At 43.8% G+C, this 26,209-nt stretch overlaps 2 protein-coding genes across 3 annotated transcripts in view; one reads left to right on the top strand and one right to left on the bottom strand.

Moving 5' to 3' along the window:
* Positions 1 to 2,227, top strand: part of ERICH6B (glutamate rich 6B) — a gene marked incomplete at both ends in the record, with an annotated part of 33,340 nt that extends 31,113 nt beyond the window's left edge. Inside the window, 2 exons of the mRNA XM_079903344.1 lie at positions 1,046 to 1,271; positions 1,919 to 2,227. Coding sequence (XP_079759470.1) covers positions 1,046 to 1,271; positions 1,919 to 2,227 — 535 coding nt within the window. The remainder of the gene's footprint in view (positions 1 to 1,045; positions 1,272 to 1,918) is intronic.
* Positions 2,228 to 7,639: 5,412 nt separating this feature from the next.
* Positions 7,640 to 26,209, bottom strand: part of COG3 (component of oligomeric golgi complex 3) — a 57,781-nt gene continuing 39,211 nt past the window's right edge. Inside the window, exons 19-23 of one of the 2 annotated variants that reach the window (XM_079903464.1) lie at positions 26,043 to 26,177; positions 20,152 to 20,227; positions 15,552 to 15,679; positions 14,639 to 14,737; positions 7,640 to 8,964 (exon numbers count right to left, since the gene is read on the bottom strand). In XM_079903464.1, coding sequence (XP_079759590.1) covers positions 8,950 to 8,964; positions 14,639 to 14,737; positions 15,552 to 15,679; positions 20,152 to 20,227; positions 26,043 to 26,177 — 453 coding nt within the window. In that variant the 3' untranslated portion in view covers positions 7,640 to 8,949. Of the gene's footprint in view, positions 9,886 to 14,638; positions 14,738 to 15,551; positions 15,680 to 20,151; positions 20,228 to 26,042; positions 26,178 to 26,209 lie in introns of both variants that reach the window. The other variant, XM_079903463.1, reaches the window with a different exon arrangement.

The following is a 26,209-nucleotide window of genomic DNA, read 5'->3' on the forward strand; positions in this document are numbered from 1 at the left end:
CCACAGCTGTTTCCGCGGGCGCCAGGCGCAGTGCGGGGCAGGGGCCACCCGGGAGCCAGGCAGAGGTGGACCCTTCCCTCCGGACCACAAGTTACATTTCCATTTTAGTGGGACGGACGGATGATAAGCAAACCCAGTCGATTCTCATTATTCGAGATAGTTCTGTTCTATAAGGTCTGCAGAACATGAACTAGCAAACCCTGAACCATCGCTCCCAGGGGAAAGATGCAAACGCACACATTTCACATAGAGTCACAAACACGCACAGAGCACTGAAGGATTTGAGTTGCCTAATGTGCACATTCCCAGCTGCTTTGCCTTCTTGATTCAGCTCTTGACGAGGGAACCAGAGGATGGAGCCAGGAGGAGCAGGGCACGTGGCACCAGCAGCTTCAGTTCTGGGGCCGCCGGCTGGAATCTACCAGGATGGGTTGTTTCTAGTATGTACGGTTATCTGTGTGATATATACACACACCTATTTCCCCAGGGAGCAGTGGTTCAGTATTCGCTAACTCTGTGTTTGAGGCAACTTTACAGAACCCAGCTACACCAAATAAAGAGAATCAATGTGTATTAGTAAATCATAGGAAGGAAATTAACAAAGAGATGGAGATAGTCATATCGGGACTCAGGGCTTCAGGAAGGGCCTCTCTGAGGAGGTGACATTTAAGCTGGGGCTTACAGCATAAGCAGGAGGGAACCACGCCAAGCAGGGTGGGGAGACCTCTCCAGGCAGAGGGAACAGCACGGCAAAGCCATGAGGAGTTCGAGAGCATGTGTGACCCGGGAACGGAAAGGCGCAATTGGGTGTGAGGGGCCAGGAGCACCAGAGGAGGCTGAACATGGACAGGCCAGGGCCGAAGGGCTGCACCTAGATGGGTTCACCTCCTTGTTGGCATTTCTCCCACCTGCCAAGGCCCCATGTTGGGGGGAAAGAGCACGGGTGGGAGGGAGGGAAGGAGGGGCGGCCTTGCACCCCTGGGAGAGGCTGTGCCCTCGCCCCCGTGGCCCATTGCTGTGGCTGACTGATGCCTTCTTGGTCTAGGTTGAACCTGAGCCCAAACCTGGGATACTACTTCACCAGAGACAAGTACCAGAAGGCCTGGAACTGGTGGGATCTGAACCTCCACATCCATGCACCCCCCGTCCAGCCCATCTCCTTGAAAATCAACCAGTACATCAAGGTACAAATAAGGAGCCAGGATAAGATCATCTTCCGCTTCATCCACAAGCAGCAGCACATTTGCTTAAACCTAGGCACCAAGTACAAGGTAAGGTCTCAACTCCCCACGTCTCCTGCCAGGTGGGGAACTACCTGCACGCAGGCCACTGCTGGCTTGAACTGGTCCACGCCCAGGCCTCCAGGCCATGTTTTTCAACACTCCAACCCCTAGGGAAACGAGGCCCCCTTCCCTGACCTGATGCTTGACCATATACAAAGCAATCATTTAACTTCCGAACACTTATCACTTAACATAAGATTCAGAGCTGAGGAAACTGACATTCTCATCCCAGCAAGACCCAGACACGCTCCAAGGGAGCCCCAGATGGATGTGGGGCTCGTAGGCAGACACCATGAGGGCCTCACTCTCCTGCTGTGCTAGGGAAGCCAAGGGGAGAAGCTGGACGCCCCCAGGAGGGCACAGCCTTTGGAAGGCAGGTCACACCAGGGCCCAGCAGCTGGCCACCCTTTGGTTTGGGGTCAGGTTGGGATGTGGCCACGGGCACAGGCCAAGTGAGTGTCTTGGGGAAGCAGCAGCAAGGTTGCTGGTGGTAGGGCTGGGTTCACAGATTCGCCCTGGAGAGTGACGTTTCCAGGGAAGGCTCGGTCATGGCCACAGGGTCCTAATCCTGACGCGGGGGGAGCTTGGCGCCCAGGTAGCATTAATCCTCACAAGCCGCCTGTGAATTCCCACAGTACATTACCCCGGCGGTGCTGAGCGAAATGAAGAAGGAAGCAGTCCTGGAGATGGAATTCAGTTCAACGGCTCAGAAGATCCAGATCCTTCTAGGGAAAATGAGGACGATCCTGAGTACACTGACCACCTCTGATTTGGAATGCTTCATACAGGGCAGCAAGATCTGGCCAACAAGACAATATGAGTTGGAGGAGGAACTCTCATCTTCCAAGCTGGGGCAGTCACCAAATTGTGCTGCTTCGGCACGTGCTGAATGTTCCCGGGAGGTGGAGGTGTCCAAAGCCCCGAGGAAACCCCCAAAGCACTAGTTCACATCTTGTGGGAGCTGGTTTGTAATTTGGGACCTATCACAGCTCCTTGATTTGGAGAAAAAAAAAAAAAAGTTTTTCAGGGGTAGAGAGGGGCTGACAGAGTCTGTGGCTGGGCACAGAAGAGACTTAATCATGCGCCCTGCCAGCATTAGAAGCCAATTGTTTCAGCAGACAATACAAGCCAACACCTGTCCCGCTTGCTTCTACTGCACATGAGTGCAGATGTTCTTTTGTGACTTTCCCATGCTTGGGTTGACTCAGGACACAGACTATCTCAAAGCCTAGCTCTGCCCACTGTTGGCTGTGTGACCGTGGGCAAGTAGCTCTCTGCCTCAGTTTTCTCATCTGTAAAATGGGTCTAGAAATAGTAGCTTCACAAACACCCCCGTCAAGACAGAGGGACGCCCAGTCAGCAAAGCAGCACCAGCCTGCAGCCAGTCCCCCACACCAGGAGCCCAAAAGGACCCACACTTAAACTCTCTTCAATAGCTGGGCCCCTTTTGGTCACTGGTTACAGTCACCAACTCAAATAGGTAAAGCAAAATGGGAAACGTGTGATCTGGATGGAAGATGCAATGGGTCTCAGAAAGGACTGGCATGTGGGAGGGCCCCAGGAGCCAGGAGGACTTTCGTTCTCAGCTCTGCGACACTGGTCTTGTTCCAAAGACGTGTTTTCTATGCATCTCAGTTCACATGGCTTTGTCTCCTGGTCTTTCTCAAAAGATCCCAGTGGTCTCTATTGGCCTGGCTTGATCAGGAGGCCACCCTTGGTGTGATCCAGTGTGGGAAGGGAGGGTGGGGTTATGTCTTAGGCTCCTAGTCGATGTCAAGCATGGAGAGGGGCAGTAGTTTCTAGAAAAGGGGGACTCAGGAGCTGGGCAATCTCCGATAGCGTGCCTTTTATATGTCCCTGGGACACTGCAAACTTCCCAGGATGGCCTCAACTACAGCCTGAACCAAGAGTGCAGGAAACACCTCCTTCCCGGCTCAGCCTAGCAATTAGCCAGCTCATCCCAGCTGTGAACAGCCAGCCCAGCCCCACCTTCGCAGCCCCGCTCTCCAGCCGATCCCACACTGCGCTCACCGAAGTCTCGTCCTCACCCCAAATCCCGACAACTGCGCGCCTGGGGTGGGACCAGGGTGGTCAGGCTGGCAGTAGTGGGGTGTCGCACGGTCACTTCCCCCGTGTGACTATCACACCTTGTTGGCAAGTAGCATCATCAGCTAAGACAACAGGTACTTTGTTGCCAGGTAGTGACCGCTGGGGAGCAGACCGTCACAGGCCACACAGTGCTTGGGTTGACTCAGGACACAGCCATTCTAGGGACCTTGTTAGTTTACACCTCCGCTGGCGTGGGCAGAGGTCCCTTCTCTTACCAGGCCCTGGAGACAAGAAGCTCCGGAGTCGCGTCTCGCAGCAAACAAATCCTCCCGAGCCTGCGTGCATCTCAGAGCCCCGACGCTCCTCCCACGTGTGCCCGGGAAGCAGACAGCCCTGGTGGGGGTCTTGGTGCCACCACCCGCCAGCTGTGCGACCTTGGCCACGGCACTGAGCCCCTCTGGGACTCCGTTTCCTCCTCTGGAACAGGAGGGCAACCACCAACACACCTTGCAGAGTTAGAATGAAAGCAGGTGGCGTCAGTGAAGCGCTCAGCCTGGCGCTGCACAGGTGTGGGCACTTTATTATCATCCGTCAGTGCCTCTCCCTGGTCCTTCTCCTTCCACAAAACCTGAAGACATGACTCACCCCATTAACACAGAGACTGTCAGCAGGTGGCCTCGCAGAGGCATTGTGCTCGGTCAGCTCCCTGTTTTAAATATTCTATTGCCAACGTCTATAGAGACACAGTATTTCACGTCGATTTTAGGCATTTCCAGCCTCTCTTGTAGCTGCTGCTCTGTTCGAGTGTTATCACCGGCCGGACACAATTACCCAGCACCCAGGGACTATTTCATAAGGAAAAGGGAGTTACCTCACAGATTGTGAAGGAAGTAGCGAAAGTAGCCAGATGACCGGGAACTATAAAAATCCGGCCCCCACCCTCTGTATTAGTTTGCTAGAGCTGCTGTAACAAAAAGGACCACACACTGGGTGGCTTACACAACAAAAATGTATCATCTCACAGTTCTGGAAGCCCTAAGTCCAAGATCAAGAGCGTGGGAAGGATGTGGCCCAGGCCCGTCTCCCAGCTTCTAGTAGTTCCTTTGTCTTTGGCAGTTTTCACATGGTGCTCTCCCTGTGTGCACGTCCCTGTATCAAATTTCCCCTTTTTATATGAACACCAGTCATACTGGATGAGGGGCCCACCCAACTCCAGTATCTTAACCAATTGCACCTGCAACAAGCTGGTTCACAAGACGCTTCCTGCTTGGATACCAGGAAAACTCACTAGAGAGCAAGTACCACCAGACACCCCCCGACACACATACGGCTGCAGCGCAGTGTAGGAAGCAAAACCCACACCAGAAACGGAAAGAAACGCCCTTCCCCTGTGCCTTGCAGCGTGGCGCCAGCACCCTACCGAGCCTAACTCTGCACCAGCTGGCAATGGAGAAATGTTCTCAGGGTCCAGCTCCAGAATCTCAAAGCAGGGCCCGAAAGGGTGGATTTGGAGCTGAGGGGCACTATAAACCTGCATCTGTAATGCTTCCTGTTCTCCTTCCTCTGGTCCTCCTGCTTCTGGTCTGTCCCCTGCACTCCCATTTCCTTCCAATAAAGCCCTTTTCTGCTCAAGTTCGACATGATGCCTTCTGTCGCTTACACTCAAGGACCCTGAGAGATACAAAGGATGAGTAGTAAGGAGACAAGTGTGGGCAGATAGATATGCAGGAGCCTGAACAGCCCGCGTGCATCAGGAGGTGAAAGTTTTAGCAAAGGGGAAGGAGAGTGGTAATAAGACTAGGTTCCTGGGGACTTCCCTGGTGGTCCAGAGGCCAAGACTCCACACTCCCAATGCAGGGGGCCTGGGTTCGATCCCTAGTCAGGGCACTAGATCCCATATGCTGCAACTAAGAGTTCACATGCTGCAACTAAAGATCCCGCACACGGCAACAAAGATCCCACGTGCCGCAACTAAGACCTGATACAGCCAAATAAATAAATAAATATTAAAAAAAAAAAAGACCAGGTTCTTGTAGTAAAGATGCTCCAATATTCCCAGCAAGGAATATTGAAAACGAGGGCCTTGACCCAGGGCAATGGCATTGGAAATAGCAGAGGGGAGGAAATAGAGGCGGGCAGGAGGGGGTAGAGAACAGGCAGGACTTGGTAGGAATGGGATGGGGAAGGGAAGGCTGTGTGACTTGGGCCCAAGTGGATTCTTTCAACAGATACTGAGCATCTACCTCAGGCACTGTTCTAGGCACTAGGTATACAGCTGTAAACACAGCAAAGCTCCTCCCCCGGGTAGCTTACAATCCAGACTGGGGGAGTCAGAAAAAATAAAAACAAGTAGGGACTTCCCTGGTGGCCAAGTGGCTAAGACTCTTCGCTCCCAATGCAGGGGGCCCAGGTTCGATCCCTGGTCAGGGAACCAAGAGTTTGCATGCTGCAACTAAGACCCGACGCAGCCAAAAAAAAAAAAACCAAGTAAGTAAAAGACATCATTTGTCGGTATGAACACAACTAAGCCCGGTGAGGGGACAGCAAGTGCTAGGAATTGGGGGTTGCTGTATATATCACAGGGTTCTGCAACCTTGCCACCATCCACATTTTGGAGTGGATAATTACGTGTAGTGGGAGGCTAGCCTGTGCATATTTGGCAGTTCTAGTTGCTTCTACCAACTAGAAGCCAGTAATACCCCACACACACCAGTCATGACAACCAAAAATGTCTACAGGCGTTGCCAAACGCACCCTTGGTGGCAGGGGGCAGGGGTCATCCCTTGTTGAGAACTACTGTTGCAGATCACATTTGGGTTGTTTTGTTGTTTTATGGCCCAGCATCTATCTGTCTTGGCAAATGTTCCACGTACTTGAAAAGAATGCCTTCTGCAGACTCTGGTCCATTCTATAAGGAGTCCACACATTATTTAAAAAAAAAAAAAGAGTCATTGCCATGAAAACAAGCAAACAAAAACTTTATGAACTGTCTAAATTAAAAGAGACTAAAGAGATGGAACAATCAAGTTAACACGTATGAACGGAAAAGAAAAAGCTATGAAACATTTTGGGGAACAATCGAGGAAAGTGGAATATGGGCTACACAGTAGATATTACTGATTTTTTTTTTCTCTGAGGTGTGATAACGGTCTTAGGGTTACTGTTTGGAGCTGGATGCTGAAGTATTTAGGGGTAAAATGTCATGATGCCTGCAACTTACTTCAAACAGTTCAGCAAATGAGTGTGTGTCTAAGCAATGATAATTAAAACGCACCTGACTGGGAATTCCCTGGTGGTCCAGTGGTTAGGACTCGGTTTTACTGCCGGGGCCCAGGTTCAATTCCTGGTAGGGGAACTAAGATCCTGCAAGCCGTGTGGCACAGCCAATCAATCAATCAATCAATCAATCAACTCACCTGATTAATAAAAGTGTAAAAGAGCCCAATCCTGTAAGAAAAGTTATTTTAGAACATACATAGAAAAAAATCTGGAAGCTATATGCCAAACATTTAACAGCAGTTTACCTTTCAAGGTTCATTTATGGAAGACTTTCACATTTTATGTTGAAATGCAAACACTACAGAAATGTCTAATAGTGAACATATTTTGATAACCAGGAAAAATGTTTTTAACCCCCCCAATACGTATTTATTGGATGACTATTTAATGGATGCCATTATACCAAGTTTCCAGCAGCTGTCTCCTTCCTATGGGGGTTGGGTGCTGAGGAAGAGCAGACAGACAAGCTAGTGGAGGAACCACCACCAGAAGAAAAGCACGCCAGAAAGGAATCGATGAAGTTCCTCTTTTCTGAGAAGTAACCTTCTCTCCACCAACACACCCCCAGTTCCTTTAATAAATGGACTCTTTGTTTTTTGGGGGTTTTTTGTTTTTTGGGTTTTTTTGCGGTACGCGGGCCTCCCACTGTTGTGGCCTCTCCCGTTGCGGAGCACAGGCCCCGGACGCGCAGGCTCAGCGGCCATGGCTCACGGGCCCAGCCGCTCCACGGCATGTGGGATCTTCCTGGACCAGGGCATGAACCCGTGTCCCCTGCATCAGCAGGGGGACTCCCAACCACTGCGCCACGAGGGAAGCCCTAAATGGACCCTTTTTAAAAACTAAGGTTGACTATTCTTTCTTCCTCGTAAGGTAACAGCAGAAGAGAATTTAAAGATATGGGGTTGTGGAAATACAAATTTGTTTTTATTGTGACTTCAATAATACTAAATTTCAGCACAACTATTTGTGCTGATAGTACTCAGGAAACTGGCAGTTTTGCAAATAAAGAAAAATTATCTGTCACCTAATGAAGCATTAAGATGCTTCAAAATGTCTTTCCACAATAATCATCTTGCCAAAAGAGTCCACACAGTACAAGTAAAACCGGGGAAATCGGAATAACGTTGGTGGAGGGTAACACTGTCAATATCCTGCTTGTGACACATGTTATTGTTCTGCAAGATGACACCATTGGGAGAAATCGGGTAAAGGTACACAGGATCGCTCTGTATTATTTCTCACAACTGCATGTGAATCTACAAGTTATCTTTAATTTCAATTTAAAAAATTTTTTAAAGAATCCACACACGTAACAGACCAATTAGGACAAAAAGTAGGAAGCAAAAATCTTTATTTTTTAAAAAATTCACATTTATTAAAAACAGCAAATTCTAGCCAAATAATATAAAGCATTTTAAATTAATTATCTGAAAGTATGTACACTCTGTATAAGTAAACACTTGAAACTGTACAGATTTAAACAGTCATTTAGCAAACAAGTTGGATCACTATCACCTACTCAGCACTTTTGTAAGGTGTTTGTTTCAGAAATAAAAGACTCAAAACACAAGAACGAGTGCTATCAAATACTTTTACCCTTAAGAACACGCTCTGCTCTGTACATCAAATTAAATCAGTCAAGTACTGTACGATAATCGTGCCCTCATTTCTCTGGAAAGGCTATTTAAAAATCAAATGTACATATAATATACAAAACTGGATTGTACAGTTTATTTCATTAAACACATATTTAAAATAGTAAGTGGAAGTAAATATAATCTTCCTAATTCATTCATTTCCTGTTGAACAGTGAATATGGACCCTCTTTACCTTCTACCTTCCCAAAATAGAGAGTATGAAGCTCTATCGAGCAACATCCATCACCAAGTTAAACTGAGCTGAAAACAAGTGACCTGTTTAAAATGACAGACATCAGGATATGTAACCCATCTACACATGGCGGGAGTCTGCTTGAAGCGGATGAGAAATGCTAGTCTCACAGAATGAGGTCTGCTGGCTACATTCCAGAACCCCTGTCAGCATTCTATCTCTAAACTAGTGTCTGAATAACTCAAAATTCATTGTGAACCAAAGAGCAGGTTACATTTACTATAACATCAGAGGCAAAACCAATCCAATCAGGAAACGTATTTGTAGGAAAACTCAGAGATGCGCATAATTTTTTTGATGATCGCTGCTATCGTGTGGTTGATGTTAAGGGATGGGTGGTCTTCGTCATCCTCGTCTCCGAGTGAAATGTATCCTGCTGTCGCAGGGTACAGATCCACAAGGCAGGCTCGCGGCACAGCCACCATGAAGGTACAGGACGTGAAAATGTTCACTTTTCAAAGAACTACGGAAACGGAAGGCAGTGTGCAGAAAGCTGGTAACCCTAACCTTCGTGCACAAGATACACTATTCATCAGGCTTCCTCTCCTCCTTTATGTGCCAGACGGAAGACGCCAAAATTGGTACTTCCCCCTCACGGACACTGCCTACTGTACCATGAAGATTCTCATGAAAGATACGGCACGTTATCTACCATGAGGACGCTGCAGCTACCTGCCTACTTTTGAACACTCTGCACCTAAGCAATTCATGCAGTACAGATCCAGGGACCTTACACCTTGAAACTACCTCACATCAAACACACAGAAAGATAACACGCTGAATTCCCAGGAAAGCAGAACATGTTCTCAGAAGCACCCAATCTATCCCAAACTAAACTTCAAAGTGACAGGAGAAACATTACATTAAATAGGGTGTAGAAATAACATTTCTGGAAATAAAAAAATAGTCACTGTGGAATGCTCAGTGGTTAAAAGTGCAGTGTTTCACGCTTCAACAAACCTTTCTCTTAGAAGCTTTCTAATTAGCTGTATTTCTGTAAAGTTCTTTGCACTATTTATTGTAATCTATTTTCATTGCACATTTTTCTTAAGAACCATTTCACTGCGTGCCCACCATAGCTTCCTCTTAAAACCTTACACTGCTTGTGACCATTTAAATGAGGCAGTAATCAGCGCTCATAGATTATAGCTTATCTTTGGCATTGTGATGTTTTCAAAAGAGAAACACAAATCACGTCACACTTTGCTTCCACTTCATTCTGCGGTCAGCCCTGAGCAGCCCTGTGGTTCTCGGGAAGCCCCTCGCACAATTCCCCGGTGTCCTGCAGGCCATGGGACTTGGCAGCCGGCTCCTGCCGGACCGGCCATTTACGCACACAGCCCGACAGGCCTGGTTATTTAGAAACTGACAGTAGGAGGTTCAGCTGAAAAGCAAAGAGAAAGGCCTTGTTAGTTCTGCTGTGGAATACCATACTCAAGATAAGTTGTTTAGATCCTCAAAAAAGAATGAGAGGAAATGTCTGATTTTTAAGAGACCAGTAAACATGGCTGTAAGGTATAAACTGGACCTGCGGTGCTGATTCCGGAAGCAGCCCCGGGCGCTGTGCATCATCGGGGCCTGTGGGGAGGTATCGCCGAACCCGGGCCCTCAAAATTCATTAAGAATCCAATCAGGAAGACAGAAAAGAACTACATACCAACACTAACGAGAGACAGAAATGGCTCTAAATAACCGACTTCACCGGCCTCTATGCAGAGTGCGTTTCGCGGAGAGTTGTAAGTAAGCTGAACTCTCTAAATGACTCTTAACTGCACAAGAATGGGCACGGCAGGTGAGCTTCACCTCATATGCTAACCCGGACCAGGAGCCCCCTGTCCCCTCTGTAAAGGAGCGCGAGACCCAGAGCCAGCCCGGGGAAAACCAGAGAAATCGCCACTGCGACAGGAGGGGCTGGAAGCATGTTCTCTGCAAATCTGTCACCCTGGCTTGGAGAGACTTGCGGCTAGATGAGCCTGGCAGTGCGCCCTTCTATACAGTAGGGTTTTGGTAATCAAAATAATCACCCCCTAATCTCGTCTATAAATGTGTACTTCCAGTGAGAGGGACACAAAATCACCTCTGTGTTTTTCCTGCCAAAAATACAAAACCTGAATCTAATCATGAGGAAACAGACAACACCAAACACTCTACAAAATAACTGGCCCGACAAGGTCAAGAAAGCCCAAAAAGGCTGTGGAACTGCTCCAGGTTTAAAGAAACTAAAGGGATGTGACACCTGAAAGCAACACTTGGACTGGATCCTGGAATGGGGAAAATAATTTGAATATGGATGGAGGATTAGGTAATAGTATCAATGTTACATTTCCTGTTTTGATCATTGTGCAGCGTGTAGGGTAAGAGAATTCCTTGTTCTGGTTCCTACTCTATGAGCCTGTGGCCAAGTGACTCAGTCAGCAGTCAGTATTATCAGCTGTTGTTACTAACTAGAAAATGTTAACGGTTCTGAAAGAGGAACAGTGAGCATGATGGTCTCTATTAGTGCTGTGCTTTTCTTTTTTTTTTTTTTAATTTTATTTCTGGCTGCCCTGGGTCTTCGTTGCTGTACACGGGCTTTCTCTAGTTGCAGCCAGCGGGGGCTACTCTTCGTTGCGGTGCCCGGGCTTCTCATTGCGGTGGCTTCTCTTGTTGCGGAGCACGGGCTCTAGCCATGTGGGCTTCAGTAGCTGTGGCACACGGGCTCAGTAGTTGTGGCTCTCGGGCTCCAGAGCGCAGGCTCAGTAGTTGTAGCGCACGGGCTTAGTTGCTCCGCGGCATGTGGGATCTTCCCGGACCAGGGCTCAAACCCGTGTCCCCCGCATTGGCAGGCGGATTCTTAACCACTGCACCACCAGGGAAGTCCCTCTATTAGTGTTTTTCAAACTCTCGGCTGCAAGCCATTGGTAGATCATGAAAATAATTTAGTGGTTCATCAACAGGAGAAAGAAGAAAAGCAAAGCAACTGAGCTGCACATAGTGTGTGTGATTATTATAAAACTTTTAAGTTACAGACACACGTACACACGCTAAACCACATATCTCACTGGCAGGAGTCAAGTGGGAGTCCAGTAACTCTGCATGTTCTCAGCCGGACCGCTGCCTCTCCTCCATCAGAGCTGTTCTCCTCACACCTTTATCCATGCTTACGTCACCCACCACAAGAAGCCCAGGCCTCCCAAGTCATTCCTCTACTACCTCAAGGCTCTTCCCACCTCATGGCCCACCTCTCTGAAGTCCTGAAGCCCTGCCCCCCAGCCCTTTGCCAGGACAAGCTTCCCCTGCAGCCTTCTCCAGTGATGGGTGTTTCTCATCCACATGCCTGGAACCACTGGGCCTGGAGGCGGGATCAGAGTCCCCTCTGTTCCTCACTGTCATTTCCAGACCATTCTCCTTCCCTCTCCCAGCACCTCGCCCCAGCTTTGGTTTTCATTGTATCAGACCATGCCACGCTTCACTCCTCCATCTACGACCCCTCCGCCATCACCCAGCCCTGCACTTCTTGCAGATCTCAGAGCGCTATCACCCTTTCCTAAAACTACTCCTGTAGGACTTCTTGGTGGTTTCAGCATCCAGATAGCTCACCCTTCCAGGCTTAGCCTCAGCTCCTCTCCTCCAATGACCTCATCTTCCACCAACCACGTCAGCTACTCAGACCGCAGGCACATCCCAGCCCCGTCACTACCTCTAACTGCAACCCCTCCGCAGTCCCATCGTCAAGTAGCTCACTCTTTGATCGCCACAACCCATCTTCCCAGCTCAGCTTCCCTCTCACATTCCAACGCCAATGACCGTCTGACTCGACCAGGACCTGGAAACCAGGGTTCCTCCCCACTCCCTTCCCTCAGCTCCCTCGCTTGAGTTCCACGGCAATCACTACAGCCACTCCCTTCTTTAACTCTCCCGCCCTCACCCGCCCCTGCCTTGTCCCTCCTGGCAAAAGCACAGCCCTGACACAACCCTCCAGCAACTCCACGGCTACACTCATGCAACTGACAAGGACTGGAGGAAAAAAAACATGAGACAACTATGCTGAATGCTTTTTCTTGGATTCATAACCAGCCACTGAACTCAACCGAACCTTCCTGCGGAATCTTCAGCACCTCCTCACTTTCAGTGGTGACCCTGCTTCCTGTTCCCCCCACAAGCGCAAAGCAGTCAGAGGAGAGCTTCCGCGAGCGCCCATCACGCGTGCCAGCTCCCTGCACGTGCGCCCACACGCTCGGCCTTCACTCCTCTCTCCACGCTGAACCCTGCAGGCCCCTGACAAAGGCCCCACTCTCCAACTGCCCCTGCGATCACATCCCCCCTTCTCTTCTCAAGGACATTTTCCCAGCAGCAATTTTTCCCTCTCTTTAGATCTTCCCCACGAATATACAAACATACATTTCCCCTATCTTTAAAAAAAAAAGGATGAACGGATAATCCAATAACAAATAAAAATAGCTATCTAAAAGGGGAGAGAGGGAAAAAGCTGGAGGGACTGGAAAGGGAAACAAGACTTCTCCAAATTTACCTTGTTCCATAATTCTGACTTGGGAATCATGTAAACATTTTACATAAAAACAAAATTAAATCAAAACGAGCGGAAAAAAATCTCTAAATATTGAAAATAAACTAACTACATGTCAAGTTAGTGGTATAATCACATAGAATATAATTGCTTCAAATGACTTATAAAAAAGTATCCTGACTGGGGCGTCCCTGGTGGCGCAGTGGTTAAGAATCCGCCTGCCGATGCAGGAAACACAGGTTCGAGCCCTGGTCCGGGAAGATCCCACATGCCGCGGAGCAACGAACCCATGCACCACAACTACTGAGTCTGCGCTCTAGAGCCCGTGAGTCACAACTACTGAAGCCCGTGCTCTGCAACAAGAGAAGCCACTGCAAGGAGAAGCCTGCGCACCACAACGAAGAGTAGTCCCTGCTCGCCACAACTAGAAAAAGCCCACATGCAGCAATGAAGACCCAACGCAGCCAAAAATTAATTAATTTTTAAAAAAGAAGTATCCTGACTGTCTACAACCCTAGAACTACAGAGAAATCATTTTAAAATATGACCCATAGAGCCATACAAAGAAATTCATACAGCCATGAGAAAGAATGAAGTTCTGATACAAGCCACAACGTGAATGCACCTTAAAAACATTATGCTAAGCCAGTGACGAAAGGCCACGTACTGTACGATTCCATTTAATGCACTGTCCAGAATAGGCAAATCCACAGAGACAAAGGTAGGTTAGTAGAAGACGGGGAATGAAGAATCTGCTAACAGGTAGGGGGTTTCTTTGTTGAGGGGATGAAAGTGTTCTGAAGTTAGATAGTGGTGACGGTGCCAGGACTTACTGAATATACTAAAAACCACTGAATTGCCTACTTTAAAAGGGTGAATTTTATGGTATCTGAATTATATCACAATTTAAAAATGACCCCATTTCTTCTCCAGCTACCACCCCATCTTTTCTCTCCCCATGAAGTAAAACTTCTCAAAAGACTTACCACACGCACGGCCTCCAGTCTCTCCCCCCGCGGGCTCCACACACAGCAATCGGGCTCTCACTAACCTTACCACTCTCCCCCAGTCTCTCTCTCTAGTCCTTACCCTACTAAACTCCTCAACTAATCTTAAAACCAGAAATAAAATACCCTCCATAGCACCAGCCTACTTCTACTCAATAAAAGCCTGCTGACTGAATTGAATAAATGAATGATAATAAACACAGACTAAGCTCTCTATTTAGTTTTTTTAATTTAGGAAGAAGAGAGAAAACAGAAACACTTCTAACATCTATTCTAATCCCTAAAACACTTTTTGTTTTTCATCTAAAACATGGGCCTCCTATCATACATACTGCAAACAAAATTATTCAGCAATCTAAATACCACTGTTTGAGTCTCCCACAAACAGTTCATTCACCTTAAACACAGCAACCTTCAATACCAGAAAGCACTGAAAAGCAGCTGAAAATTCTAACGCCAGCACTAAATATGCAAGAGAGCAGCTTAACTCTTGCTCATCAGAACAAAACAATGTACAATTTTTAAAAGTACAACTAAAACACAGTTACTCAAAGACATTACGTACTCAAGTAAAATAACTAAAAGGTTATAAAAGTAACAAGGATCTTCAGACTTTGGATTACCTGTTCCATAGAAGGACAAGCAATGATCTGGACATCTTCAGGGCTGAACTCTTCCTTTAACAAGACATGGAACTTCTGGAAGACTTGCTGAATGTTATTCTTAGAAAGAAGAAGAGGCAATCATTATTACATGAGTCACTGAAAACATATTCAGTCTTCTTAAATATGAATAACTAAGAAAGTTAAATCTTGCTATGTGCCAAAACAAGTGGAGGAAATGTATCTTCTAGGGCATTACCAAAGACGTTCAATTTGCATTAATATTTCACATGCAAGCACTACCTGTCTAAGACTTATCAGATAATACTTACTGGAAAAACTAAACTCTAGCAAGCCTTGTCCCCCGCAGAGAACAGTAACAGTCTTCTGCAGCAACTTCTTCCACAGAAGATAATAAAGTTCCCAAACACATAAAATGTACTTTAAAAATCAACCAACGCCTTGGGTAAAGATGTGAGCTCAACACAGAGCTGGAAGCTATGAGTACTAAATTTGCTCTGACATTTAATCCCTCCATGGCCGCTGCAAGCCATTTATTTCCGCTACTCACCAGTAAAATGGGACATAATTCCTGAAATGCTGTTCTTTCACAAGTGCTGGGCCCCATCTCATGTGAGGGTTTGATTACTTATTTATTCATTTACTGATTTCTACTTTTAGGTAGAAATTACCCTTGTGCCACAGGTAACCATAAGGAAATTAAGACAAAATGAGGGCTGGGGGCGAGGTCAGGGAGATATAATCAGACAGATGCATGCTTTGTAAGTCTTTCAAGAATCACAGTGCTTTTTAGTCAACTGTACTAGAATAGTAGACCAACATTTCAAAATGTTTACAGGAAGAGGAAAATGGTACACAAGGCAAGAATACTCCAAGAGACGGGCCAACATTCAAAGATGATCACGACACTCACCCTAACTGGCTTAAACAGGACGAACTCAGTATCTTTATTGGATAGGTACAATGACATGCTTCTCAACGTCAGGGGCAGCTTTGCTTTTATTGTCTTGTAGGCACTTGCCACAAGGTCACTGACTTTTGCTGGAAAGAAATTAACCTCCTTAGTATCACAAATAAAAACAGAAGAAACATTTCCATTTTAATTCAGAGGGGAATAAAAGGAGAGAAAAATAGCAAAAGAAGACTCTTTACTTCCCCAAAGAATTTCTTTCCCTTTTCGTATTTATTTATCAAGTTTAATCACAAGCCCTATAAACATTCATTAAGTACCTACTGTATACAAAATTCTAACCCCATGGGCTAAACAGCAAAAGAATCCTGCCCCCCCAGCCCCCCCAGCCATGGCTCAGGACATTCATAGGGATAGTAATATGGTGCCTTCGGCATTTGGAGATAAGGTGTAAGGTGAAATAAAAGGTCATTTGCAGAGAAGCACTAGTAAGAATTACTTCCTAACGATTTGTAGGACTGACACACAGTAAGAGATGCTCCCTGTCTTATGAGATCATTCAGAAAATACCCACACATATTTAATGGGAACTAAAAATCCATTTGTTACGTTCTTATATTGTATTATCAGAAAAGGAAAAGAATTCCAGAAAATTGTAACTGAAATAATTAGCCCAGGTGTAGTGTCTGAAAAGAAGTACAAATGGAAAAGAAGAGTCGTAATCTGTATGAAGTATCTAAAAGAGAAAATTAGCTAGAAAGTTATCAAAGAAAAGACTGATTAATAATTTGAAAGATGCTTGACCTCACTCATAATTAAAGAAACGCATATTAAAACAACTGAAATATTTCAGATTGGTAAAAATTACCAAGGTTGTGAATATCCACACTTGGCAGGGGTGTGGGGAAACAGGCACCCTCATCCACTGTTGACGGGAGTATAAACTGTTCACCCTCTTGGAAGGGATATTAGGCAATGTCTAGCAAAACTGAAAATATACACACTCTTTCACTTAACATTTCTACTGCTAGAAATTTGCCTTATGGACATATTTACAAAATACCAAGATATGTGTGTTTATTAAGAGTGTAAGGAAAAACAAACTAAAAATAATTTAAATATCTATTAATAGAATTATTAAAGAAATTATGCTTTAGTGATATATTCTACACGTTAAATAGAATGGGTAGAGCTGGATATGCTGGTATAGAAAGGGCTCCAAGATACAGAATAAGTGGTTTAAAAAAAAAGAAAAAAAAAAAGTAAGGGATATTTTGTAAGCAGATAGGGTAAGAGGCCCCGGAAGAAGGAACACCAGGACTGGCTTTCTTAATGTAAGAGAAGCCATTTTGGCCTAAACCATTCTGTGATCTCAGCCTGGCCACAATGCTTGTCCTTTAACAGGTCTCAGTAATTGATGACCTTAAGGGAAGTGAGGGAATGTAAGAACACAGGAAAAGTAATAAGAAACAATAGGCCGGTAATGAAACAGCCCTAGCTCCTCCTCAAGGGATACAGAGAACAATCGGATGCACGTCTTTGAGCTCTGCAGGAACGAAGGCCCCCATTCGGGTGGAGGATGGAACGATGCCGTTGACCACCGTGACTTCAATTAACTAAAGCTTGGATTCTGTCAACCATTGCCCCGGTTCAATGCTGAATTCTCCTCTCTTCAAGCCCCTTCATGAATACATGTACCCTCAGCTTAAATTTCCCCAATTTTGCCATTCGGGGAGACACTGCTCTGGGAAAGACCCCCGGTGTTCTCCTTCCTCGTTGCAAGTAATAAATCCTTCCTCCTCCCACTCTTTGCCTTGGTTGTGTCTTTTGGCTCAATACCCACCAAGAGGCAAACCCGTTTTTTCAGGTAACAATAGTATAATCTTATTTGTATAACACGTTTCAAGTCCATATATGCTAGAATACACATAATTTTGGGAAAGCCGCCATTAATAGTGGTTACCTTTGAGAGAACTAGTTTAGAGGTGGAGAATAGATTTCTCATTTTATACCTTTCCACGGTTCAAATTTTATACCATGTTAAAAAAATTTTTTTAATTGAGGAGGGTTGTGTAAGAGCAGGGTGAGAAACTGCCAGTGCTCTCAAGAAGAAAGAACAAACAATCCAAGAGTCCCTTATTTTTCATAGACAGATGAAAGCTCCTTTGAGACAATGAATTCCACGGGCTCTGGTCCTATAGTCACTAACACACTTCAGGGATCACTGGTCAGTCTTCAGAGCCCAGTTTTATGTGGAGCCTTGTAAATAAAGTATCCTAATTCTTAAAAAGGTATATTTCCCAGAGTAATTAACAAACTGGCATCCTAACTGTAACTCAGTCTCGTGAGTTTAGCACGGAATGACCCCAAGAAGGTGATCAAGTCTGCATGAACCACTAACCCGGGTTCTGGGGGCCCAAGATAAGTTTCTAGACTGTCCCTGGTGCTCTCACCCCAAAGACTTAAAAATCTTTGACATTTAAGTGTGGGCTTCTCGTATTACAGATCAAGAAAAAGCAACTCCATAGCTCCTTGAGGCTAAATGAGACGGAAGATACAACAACTAGGTAAACTGAAGTGTCACTGCTCCATTTGCCAGGATCTCCTCACTTAGAAAGAAACAAAATGTTTTAAATGACAAAACAGCAAGCCCTATTTCATCTAGTCTTTCTGTCGGTTTCCTTTCATCTACTCCTGCTTTACTAATGACAATTCTAGTAATACTTAAGAGCACAATACACCTAACACTAGGAGATCTATTAGGACTCCACTTGAGAAAATGACAGCGCCTATTTTGAGAAGAGAATCTTCCCAAAGGGGAAAGAAAATACATTAATTATGCATCAAGCCCCTGGGCTTAGCTGTACTAACTATACTTACGACAATTTGGTGGTTTCTACCTATTTTAAGAGAGATTTATTGCACCCAAGAGTTTCATTTACATTAACGTTCAAAATAAAATCAGGTCCTATTTCTAAATAAGCTCTGTAAATGACAAACCTTGAGCCAATAGCCCAATTGATCCAAAGATGATTAGAATTCCTTCTAGAATCAGTGCTGAGTTACAGCCTGACAAGCCTGCTCCTGACCCTGAGGGGTCAGAACGAGTGATTACCACCAGGCTCACTGTGGTTAGAATTTCCAGTATTGTCAGTAAAAGACTCTGGTTTTCTGTCTCTTGACAGAATATACTACTGCATGAAGGATGCTCTCTGTCCTTTAGTAAGATGGCAAAGATTTCAATCTCATATACAACACAAAGGTTTAAAATAATAAAGCTAGTATAATATTCACTGTCTCCATCACAGTAAGCAAAAGGCCTAAAGCATGTCACAAAGTTTATTTGCAAAATAAAGCAAATCAATGCAAATCTATATTGACATCATCAAAGTTCACATGACAAATTTTTGAAATAAAATCCTGCCTTCCATTCAAATACCAGTGATAATTCTCTATGCTTACAAATCTTCCTAGGAGATACACAGCTACTCTTACAACTTCTTTGTTCTACTTCAACTTCAAGTTAACCTGAGGCACTAATAAAAATAACTGAAAATTTTAGAATGGCCTCAATTCTTTTTCCCAAAAGAAATAAACACCTGACAGACATGCATTCTTTCATTATGGGCAACCAATCACGTTAAAAACCTAATTCCAGTTTTGGGTGCCTGTAGACAGTCAATTTTTTATGGATGCTAAACCAGAATCATTCTTTGAATCTCTCTCACTATGAGCAAAAAGCTTCCTACCAACTTGGACACAGCTCACCCATAATTAAAACACTGATTCTTTCGGCATCTTGCCCTTCTTAGTTTCAAAGGATCTCTATCACAATATGGGCCAGGGAATGGCCAGCAGTATCAATCTAACAAAATGATTTATTCTGGTTTAATGACAGCTTAAAATGTCACAACATGGACCAAAAATAACCCACAAAACTAGTCGTGATTTTCAATGTCTAATGTTAAAGAGGGAAAAAAACACCTAGCACAAAAAAATTTACATTTAGGAAAGAGTTAAGACTGGAAACATCTCCAGCACTTCTGCCAATCAGTGATAGAGCCTGTCAACTCTTAAATGACACCACAGTTTTATAATTTTTTTCAAACACTCTAAAACATTAAAGAGGATGTAACTTGCTTAAAATGTAATGTCCAACATTTCTTCATATAATACTTGGAAACAGTAGCATTCTCTCCATTAATTTCATACTACCAAACACAGTATTTTCACTCTAAGACAATGAAAATCAAGTGTACAGAAACCATCACACTCAAAGCATTTCCATCTAAGCCATATTTTATTTTTAACTGTGTGTGTGTGTATATGTATGTATTGATGTATGTATGCATGTGTGTGTGTGTGTGTGTGTGTGTGTGTGTGTGTGTATATATATTTTTTAATTCTTCCTTTCTTGGGATGCTTGTTGAAATGCAAGTCGTGTTGGCTCAATTAAGACCTGTCAGCTCCAAAATGAATCTTGCGTTAACCTAAACCACAGCAGGAGTAGGAAACCAACTTCAAGCTGTTGGAGCGCGGCTATATAAATGCAAATTAACTGACATCCTAAAAAAAGAAATCCCAAACAGTAAAACGTGGGTACCTGGTTGAGCCCAAGGCTGCTGAGAGAGAGTATACTTGGGTCCTCCCTGACTGGCCATTGTGTTTAGTGCTGAAACCTAGTAGAGGGGACAAAAGGAAAAAAGTTTCATTTCACTGATGACAAATTAAACTAGTTCTGCTCTCATAATATACACCATTTGAACATATGAAAGCATAATGATAATCAAATGTGCAGCCCTAAAAGAAAATGCATCATATCTCATAGTCCTTTACAACCAATAAAATATTTTAGCAAAACTTCTGTGATTTCGAGGCATACACTGTTTTGCAAAAAGAAAACCATACCAATGTCCTGAGGCATTCAGCCTGAAACATTTCAGGGTAGGAAGACAAAAATGAAGACCGAGAGAAACGTCAACACAAAACAGTCCTCTCTTTCAGTGGACTGTTAGGTTAACATTAAATTACTATCGTATGTTATTAGAAAAATGTCACAGCAGTTGGACAAAATCTTTTATATACCTAGAGGGTCCTTTCCTTCATTACAGGCAGAGAGAATGTTATTTAAAAAAAAAGATTTTCAGATAGCATCAAAAAGCACATTTGACTAGCCAGTGTTCTAGGTACAAGAATTGGATGCCCACCCTCTATTCACCTCTCAGCATCAGTACAGAGAAGCAAAACCATACATTTAGCTTTCGGACAAGAATGTTCTTAAGATGGCAAATTACGGTGCAGCTAGGCTGCAGCTAGGGAACGTGAAGGACAGAAATGCACAAAACATCTGTAAAAAATGGACTGCTAGGTGCCAACGGTCCAGGCCATGACCTTGGCCTCAGCAGATAGTCTCATTAGAAAAACCTGAACACCAACTTTTTAGACTTCTCATAAAGAAGGCCACACAAATATTTAGGCAGAGGATGGGCACAGACAGGATATAATGTTAACTCAGGCCTCTCCAGCCCTCTCTCTATTTCTACCGAGTTCATATTCCTGGACCACTCTAGGCCTTTGCTCATGTTGCCATGTAGATAAAATCACCCCTTTCCACTGTCACTCAATTCCTCTCTACGTCTTTACTTTTTATTGTGAGATGCAGCTTTTAAAAGTGAGTCATACATACGATTATAGGTTAGACAATGCTAAAGAAAAACATGTTCATGTTTAGTGTATATTATCCCAAATATTTCCCAACGTAAATATATAAACATGCTAATGTGTCTACATTTACAAAAGTAGGAACACAGTGCTCTAAAAACTTTTTTCTCCACTTAAATCTAAATCCTGGACATTTTTCTGTATCTAATTGTTATGCTTTAATAGTAATGGCTGGCTGTTATGCCACTGATTGTTCCAGAATTTAACCAATTTCATAAAGACATATATTGTATATAACTATTTTTATACTAAAAGCAAATACAAACTTGTATACTCATCTCTATTTACTACCTAGATAATATACTTATCTTTAAGTTAAACCTCAAGGAAAATTTTCTTCAGAAGTTTTCCCCAATTAGCCCCATCTTTTTTAAAACCCTATAGGATGAAGATAGACCCATTGTCTCATAATGACATTGCTGTATACATCTTAATGTTTACATATTTTCCATCTTGATTTCCCATTAGGTTATAACTCCTTGTGAACAGAAATTAAATTTATAGGTCAAATTCTATTACACACACTATGCTGAGGAAAAAAAATTAATTTGTAGTGTTGCTGAGGAAATTAATAACACTTCAGAGGGAACATTAAGAATAAACTTGCAATACTTTAGCAAACTGCTTGAGAGGAATACAACTCTGAGTTTTTAGCATAAACTGGTCCCACGAGGGGAAACACTTTTAGCTTAGCTATAAACATGAAATTATACTTCCTTTAAAATGCTTTCATTCAGATTTTTTGCAAAAGCAAAATCTTCACTGCAAATCTGTCACATTTTACTATAAAATAACACTTCTTCAAGCACTGACAAAGTATGTTTATATATATAAAATCATCTTTCGGTCCCCATAATAACCTTAAGTAGGGAGGAAGGATGCAATAGCTATCTCCACTGTAGAGATTAGAAACTAAGGCTTGGAGAAGCTAAGTGACCACTACCATCCCAGTCAGGAGGTGCAGAGCTCAGCTTTCCTGCCTCAAAATGCTATGCTCTTTCTACTACACCCAAGACGATTCCAAGCCCTACTTAAGAGTTTGTTTCAAGCAATAGTCAGTACAATAAAATTCTAGGACATAAAAAAAGTATCGATAGTTTTTTAGTTTTAGAAAATAACTGACCCAAATGTTTTGATATGAACCGCCACCCCCAACACTTAGAGAACAGTATTACACTCCCTAGGGCCATTCAAATACTGAGAGAAAAGATTATTTTTCAAGGAGCAAGAAACAAGGCAATAGTTCTTCTAGAACCATTTTCTTGTTCTCAAGAAATTTCATTATTTTATAAAATAAAATTTTAAATTTTATTGTTCTCAAGAAATTTCATTAACTGCATCTCAAAAAAGAGAGCTCAAGGAAGGAGCTACATAAACAAAAAAGCCAATTTACAACAGGTGAAAGGGGACCAGAATCACACCTGGAGTCTTCAGGCTCAATAAACAAGTCTTCTAACAACCTAAGAACGTTCTCTATACACTCTCACAGCTTGTTTTATTAGGCAAACCTATATATATTTTAAAAATCAGTCCAAACTTAGAAACAAGCTGAGGACATTTTGTTGACGAAGCTTACATCCAAATAGCAAATACTGAGACCTACAAGCATACATCCAAATGAAAGATGAAATACTGTTTCCTTTCTGCAACTATGGATACTGCTTTTCCTGTGATCATTTATCAAGGTACAAGAACTGGCTGCCTTACAATGCCAATTGAAATAAAAGGGGTATAAGATTCTGCACTTGCACAATTACCTTTAAAGAAAATTATTTTAAGGTTTTAAAATCATTTACTCTGTCTCTGCTATTCAGAATACTAGTAACATTGACCCGGTGAAACGTGAAAAATGTTTGGTCCACAAACTCTAAGAAATAACGTCTTAAATGATCACGTATATCTGTATGAACTCTAGTGCTTACAATGCACGTGTGCGTGCTTGTGCGTGTGTGTGCGTACATATCTTTACTTCTGACCCACTCTATGCCAACAGGACAGGGGAAGAAACCTAAATTTGGAATAAGATAACATAAAAGGGATGCCGGGTCCTCTAAGCCATAGTATCTACTAAAGATTCTCACTGAACAGTAAGGAGCTGTGAGAGACCAGGGTTGTAAAAGGAAACATGAGGCAACTGTGAATAATCTGAGTAAGGTCAACATAGAGTGAGCAGATAGAGGCGGGTGAGGGAGAACGGCTTCTCAGTGATCAGGGGCAGGGCCTTTCCCTCGCCCAGTCCCATACTGAGAGGAGTATAAAAAGAGGTGCATGAACAGCTATACAGGGGTCCTTGCTATAGACGTGCAGCATGCCCACGTACATAATTCAGACTTGGAATACATATTTTCTACATAAACCTCTAATTTTTAAAGAATGTTCGTAGTGTCCAGAATCTTCCAAATGCCCAGAGTTATACCAGATTTACCAAATTTATACTAAGGTCAACTTGGACAACTACCATCAGTGAATTTTCATTCTCTTGACTTCTAGGAAAACTGTGCTTTTCTAGAAAAAACCCTTTAATGGCAGATTTCATTATAACCAACTTGCTTATATCAGAAGATTCGTTCTGCTGCTCTGTTATTGCAAAATATTCATCTACAGTATTTCCCACCAGTATTAATGTGGGTGCTCTCCCCAAAATACTACAATCTACAAACTAGTTTTCCATGAGGACAATTTCAGTAAAAACTATGATGACTGGTTTGTAACCTACAAAATATCCATACTTGCACCATTTTTTTTTTTAATCAAAAACCTGGGAGAGGGCTTCCCTGGTGGCGCAGTGGTTGAGAGTCCGCCTGCCGATGCAGGGGATGCGGGTTCGTGCCCCGGTCCGGGAAGATCCCACATGCCGCGGAGCGGCTGGGCCCGTGAGCCATGGCTGCTGAGCCTGCGCGTCCCGAGGCCGCAGCAGTGAGAAGCCCGCGTATCGCAAAAAAAAAAAAAAAAAAAAAAAAAAAAACCTAGGAGAAAACATTTACACCACCCTCCTTTTATATTTCTGTGGTGGGGAAAAACACACACACACACATTCCAAATACTCGATGAATGGGCTAAAAGCCACTAAACAAGTAATATACCTCAATGATAAATAATAGTTTAACATTTCTATATTTGCTTTTTTGGTATCATTTCTTACTTTCAAAAACTAATATCTTCTGTCTTTATCACAGGACCCAGCAACAAGTTACCAATGTCTCCCCAGTTAAGACTTAGATAAGTAAATTTGAGAGAGAGAGGGCTATCATATTTTTATTCTTTTTTAATGTCCTCTAACACAAGTCTGGACAGACAGTAGAGGCTTAATAAATGAAAGTTCACTTCAAGACTCCTTAAATATCTTTATGAGGTAAGTCCTTAGTAACAACACTTAGGTTTTTTTAAAAAATGATTATGTTGCAACAGGAAAAGTCATAACTGCCATGATCTGATTTTGCCTTTGCTGGCATTTGCCAGTTGATGGATTCTAGCTAGGAGACAGAGAAACAGACAGATTATTATAAATCCATATGTCTGGTAATTAACAATACAATGATATAAAATCTTCAATTCTCAATTATCTACACAAAATGAAAGGGAAAAATAGCATGTAAAACAAAGAGGAAAATAAATCACCCATTTAAGTAACAGGAAACCCTGATAAGACAGGACTGTGATTACTGCCATGCAGGTCCTAATCCAGGAAAAGTGAGAGTCCCAGACCACATGCAGGTCCCTACAATGTGGATAAAGAGAACAGAGCTAACCAGAGGTCTGCTATAACTAACTTTGCAATATTTGCACACTTTCTCTTAAAACTGAAAAACTCTGCAAGCATACCTAAAAGTCCAAACCAAAAACCTTCCATAATAGGAAACACGGTGATTTCTTAGACAGAATCATTAAGACATGGGTTTACTGTCTCCTTTTTCTTTTTTTTTAAATAAATTTATTTATTTTATTTATTTATTTTTGGCTGTGTTGGGTCTTTGCTGCTGTGTGCAGGCTTTCTCTAGTTGCGGCGAGCGGGGGCTACTCTTCGTCACGGTGCGCGGGTTTCTCATGGTGGTGGCTTCTCAGTGCAGAGCATGGGCTCTAGGCGCGCGGGCTTCAGTAGTTGCAGCACGCGGACTCAGTAGTTGTGGCTCACGGGCTCTAGAGAGCAAGTTCAGTAGTTGTGGCGCACGGGCTTAGTTGCTCCGAGGCATGTGGGATCTTCCGGGACCAGGGATCGAACCCGTGTCCCTTGCATTGTCAGGCAGATTCTTAACCAATGCACCACCAGGGAAGCCCCTACTGTTTCCTTCTGCCAAGGTTTTCATAAGAGGGTAATTCAAAATGCAACCTAGGGGCTTCCCTGGTGGCACAGTGGTTAAGAATCTGCCTGACAATGCAAGGGACACGGGTTCGATCCCTGGTCCCGGAAGATCCCACATGCCTCGGAGCAACTAAGCCCGTGCGCCACAACTACTGAACTTGCTCTCTAGAGCCCGTGAGCCACAACTACTGAGTCCGCGTGCCGCAACCACTGAAGCCCGCGTGCCTAGAGCCCGTGCTCCGCAACAAGAGAAGCCACCGCAATGAGAAGCCCACGCACCGCGACGAAGAGTAGCCCCTGCTCACCACAACTAGAAAAAGCCCGCACGCAGCACTGAAGACCCAACACAGCCAAAAATTAATTAATTAATTAAATTAAAAATGGATTTCTATTAAAAAAACAAACAAACAAAAAGAACAAAATGCAATCTAGGGAAGAATTCACAATTACCCAATATGCACCAAGGTCTATACCTTTGTCAGGAACTCCTCCAGCTGCTCTACGAACAGCTTGGTCTGTTGCTGAATAAACTGCTCACAGGCCGATTTCAGATGACGGTCTACATCTTTTTTAGAGTCAAGATAATGTTCTCTTATCTCAGGAGTACCCTTAAAGAGAAGATGACAGTTTCCTCCTGTTT

The sequence above is a fragment of the Stenella coeruleoalba genome, assembly GCF_951394435.1.
Source record: "Stenella coeruleoalba genome assembly, chromosome: 18".
Lineage (NCBI taxonomy): Eukaryota > Metazoa > Chordata > Mammalia > Artiodactyla > Delphinidae > Stenella > Stenella coeruleoalba.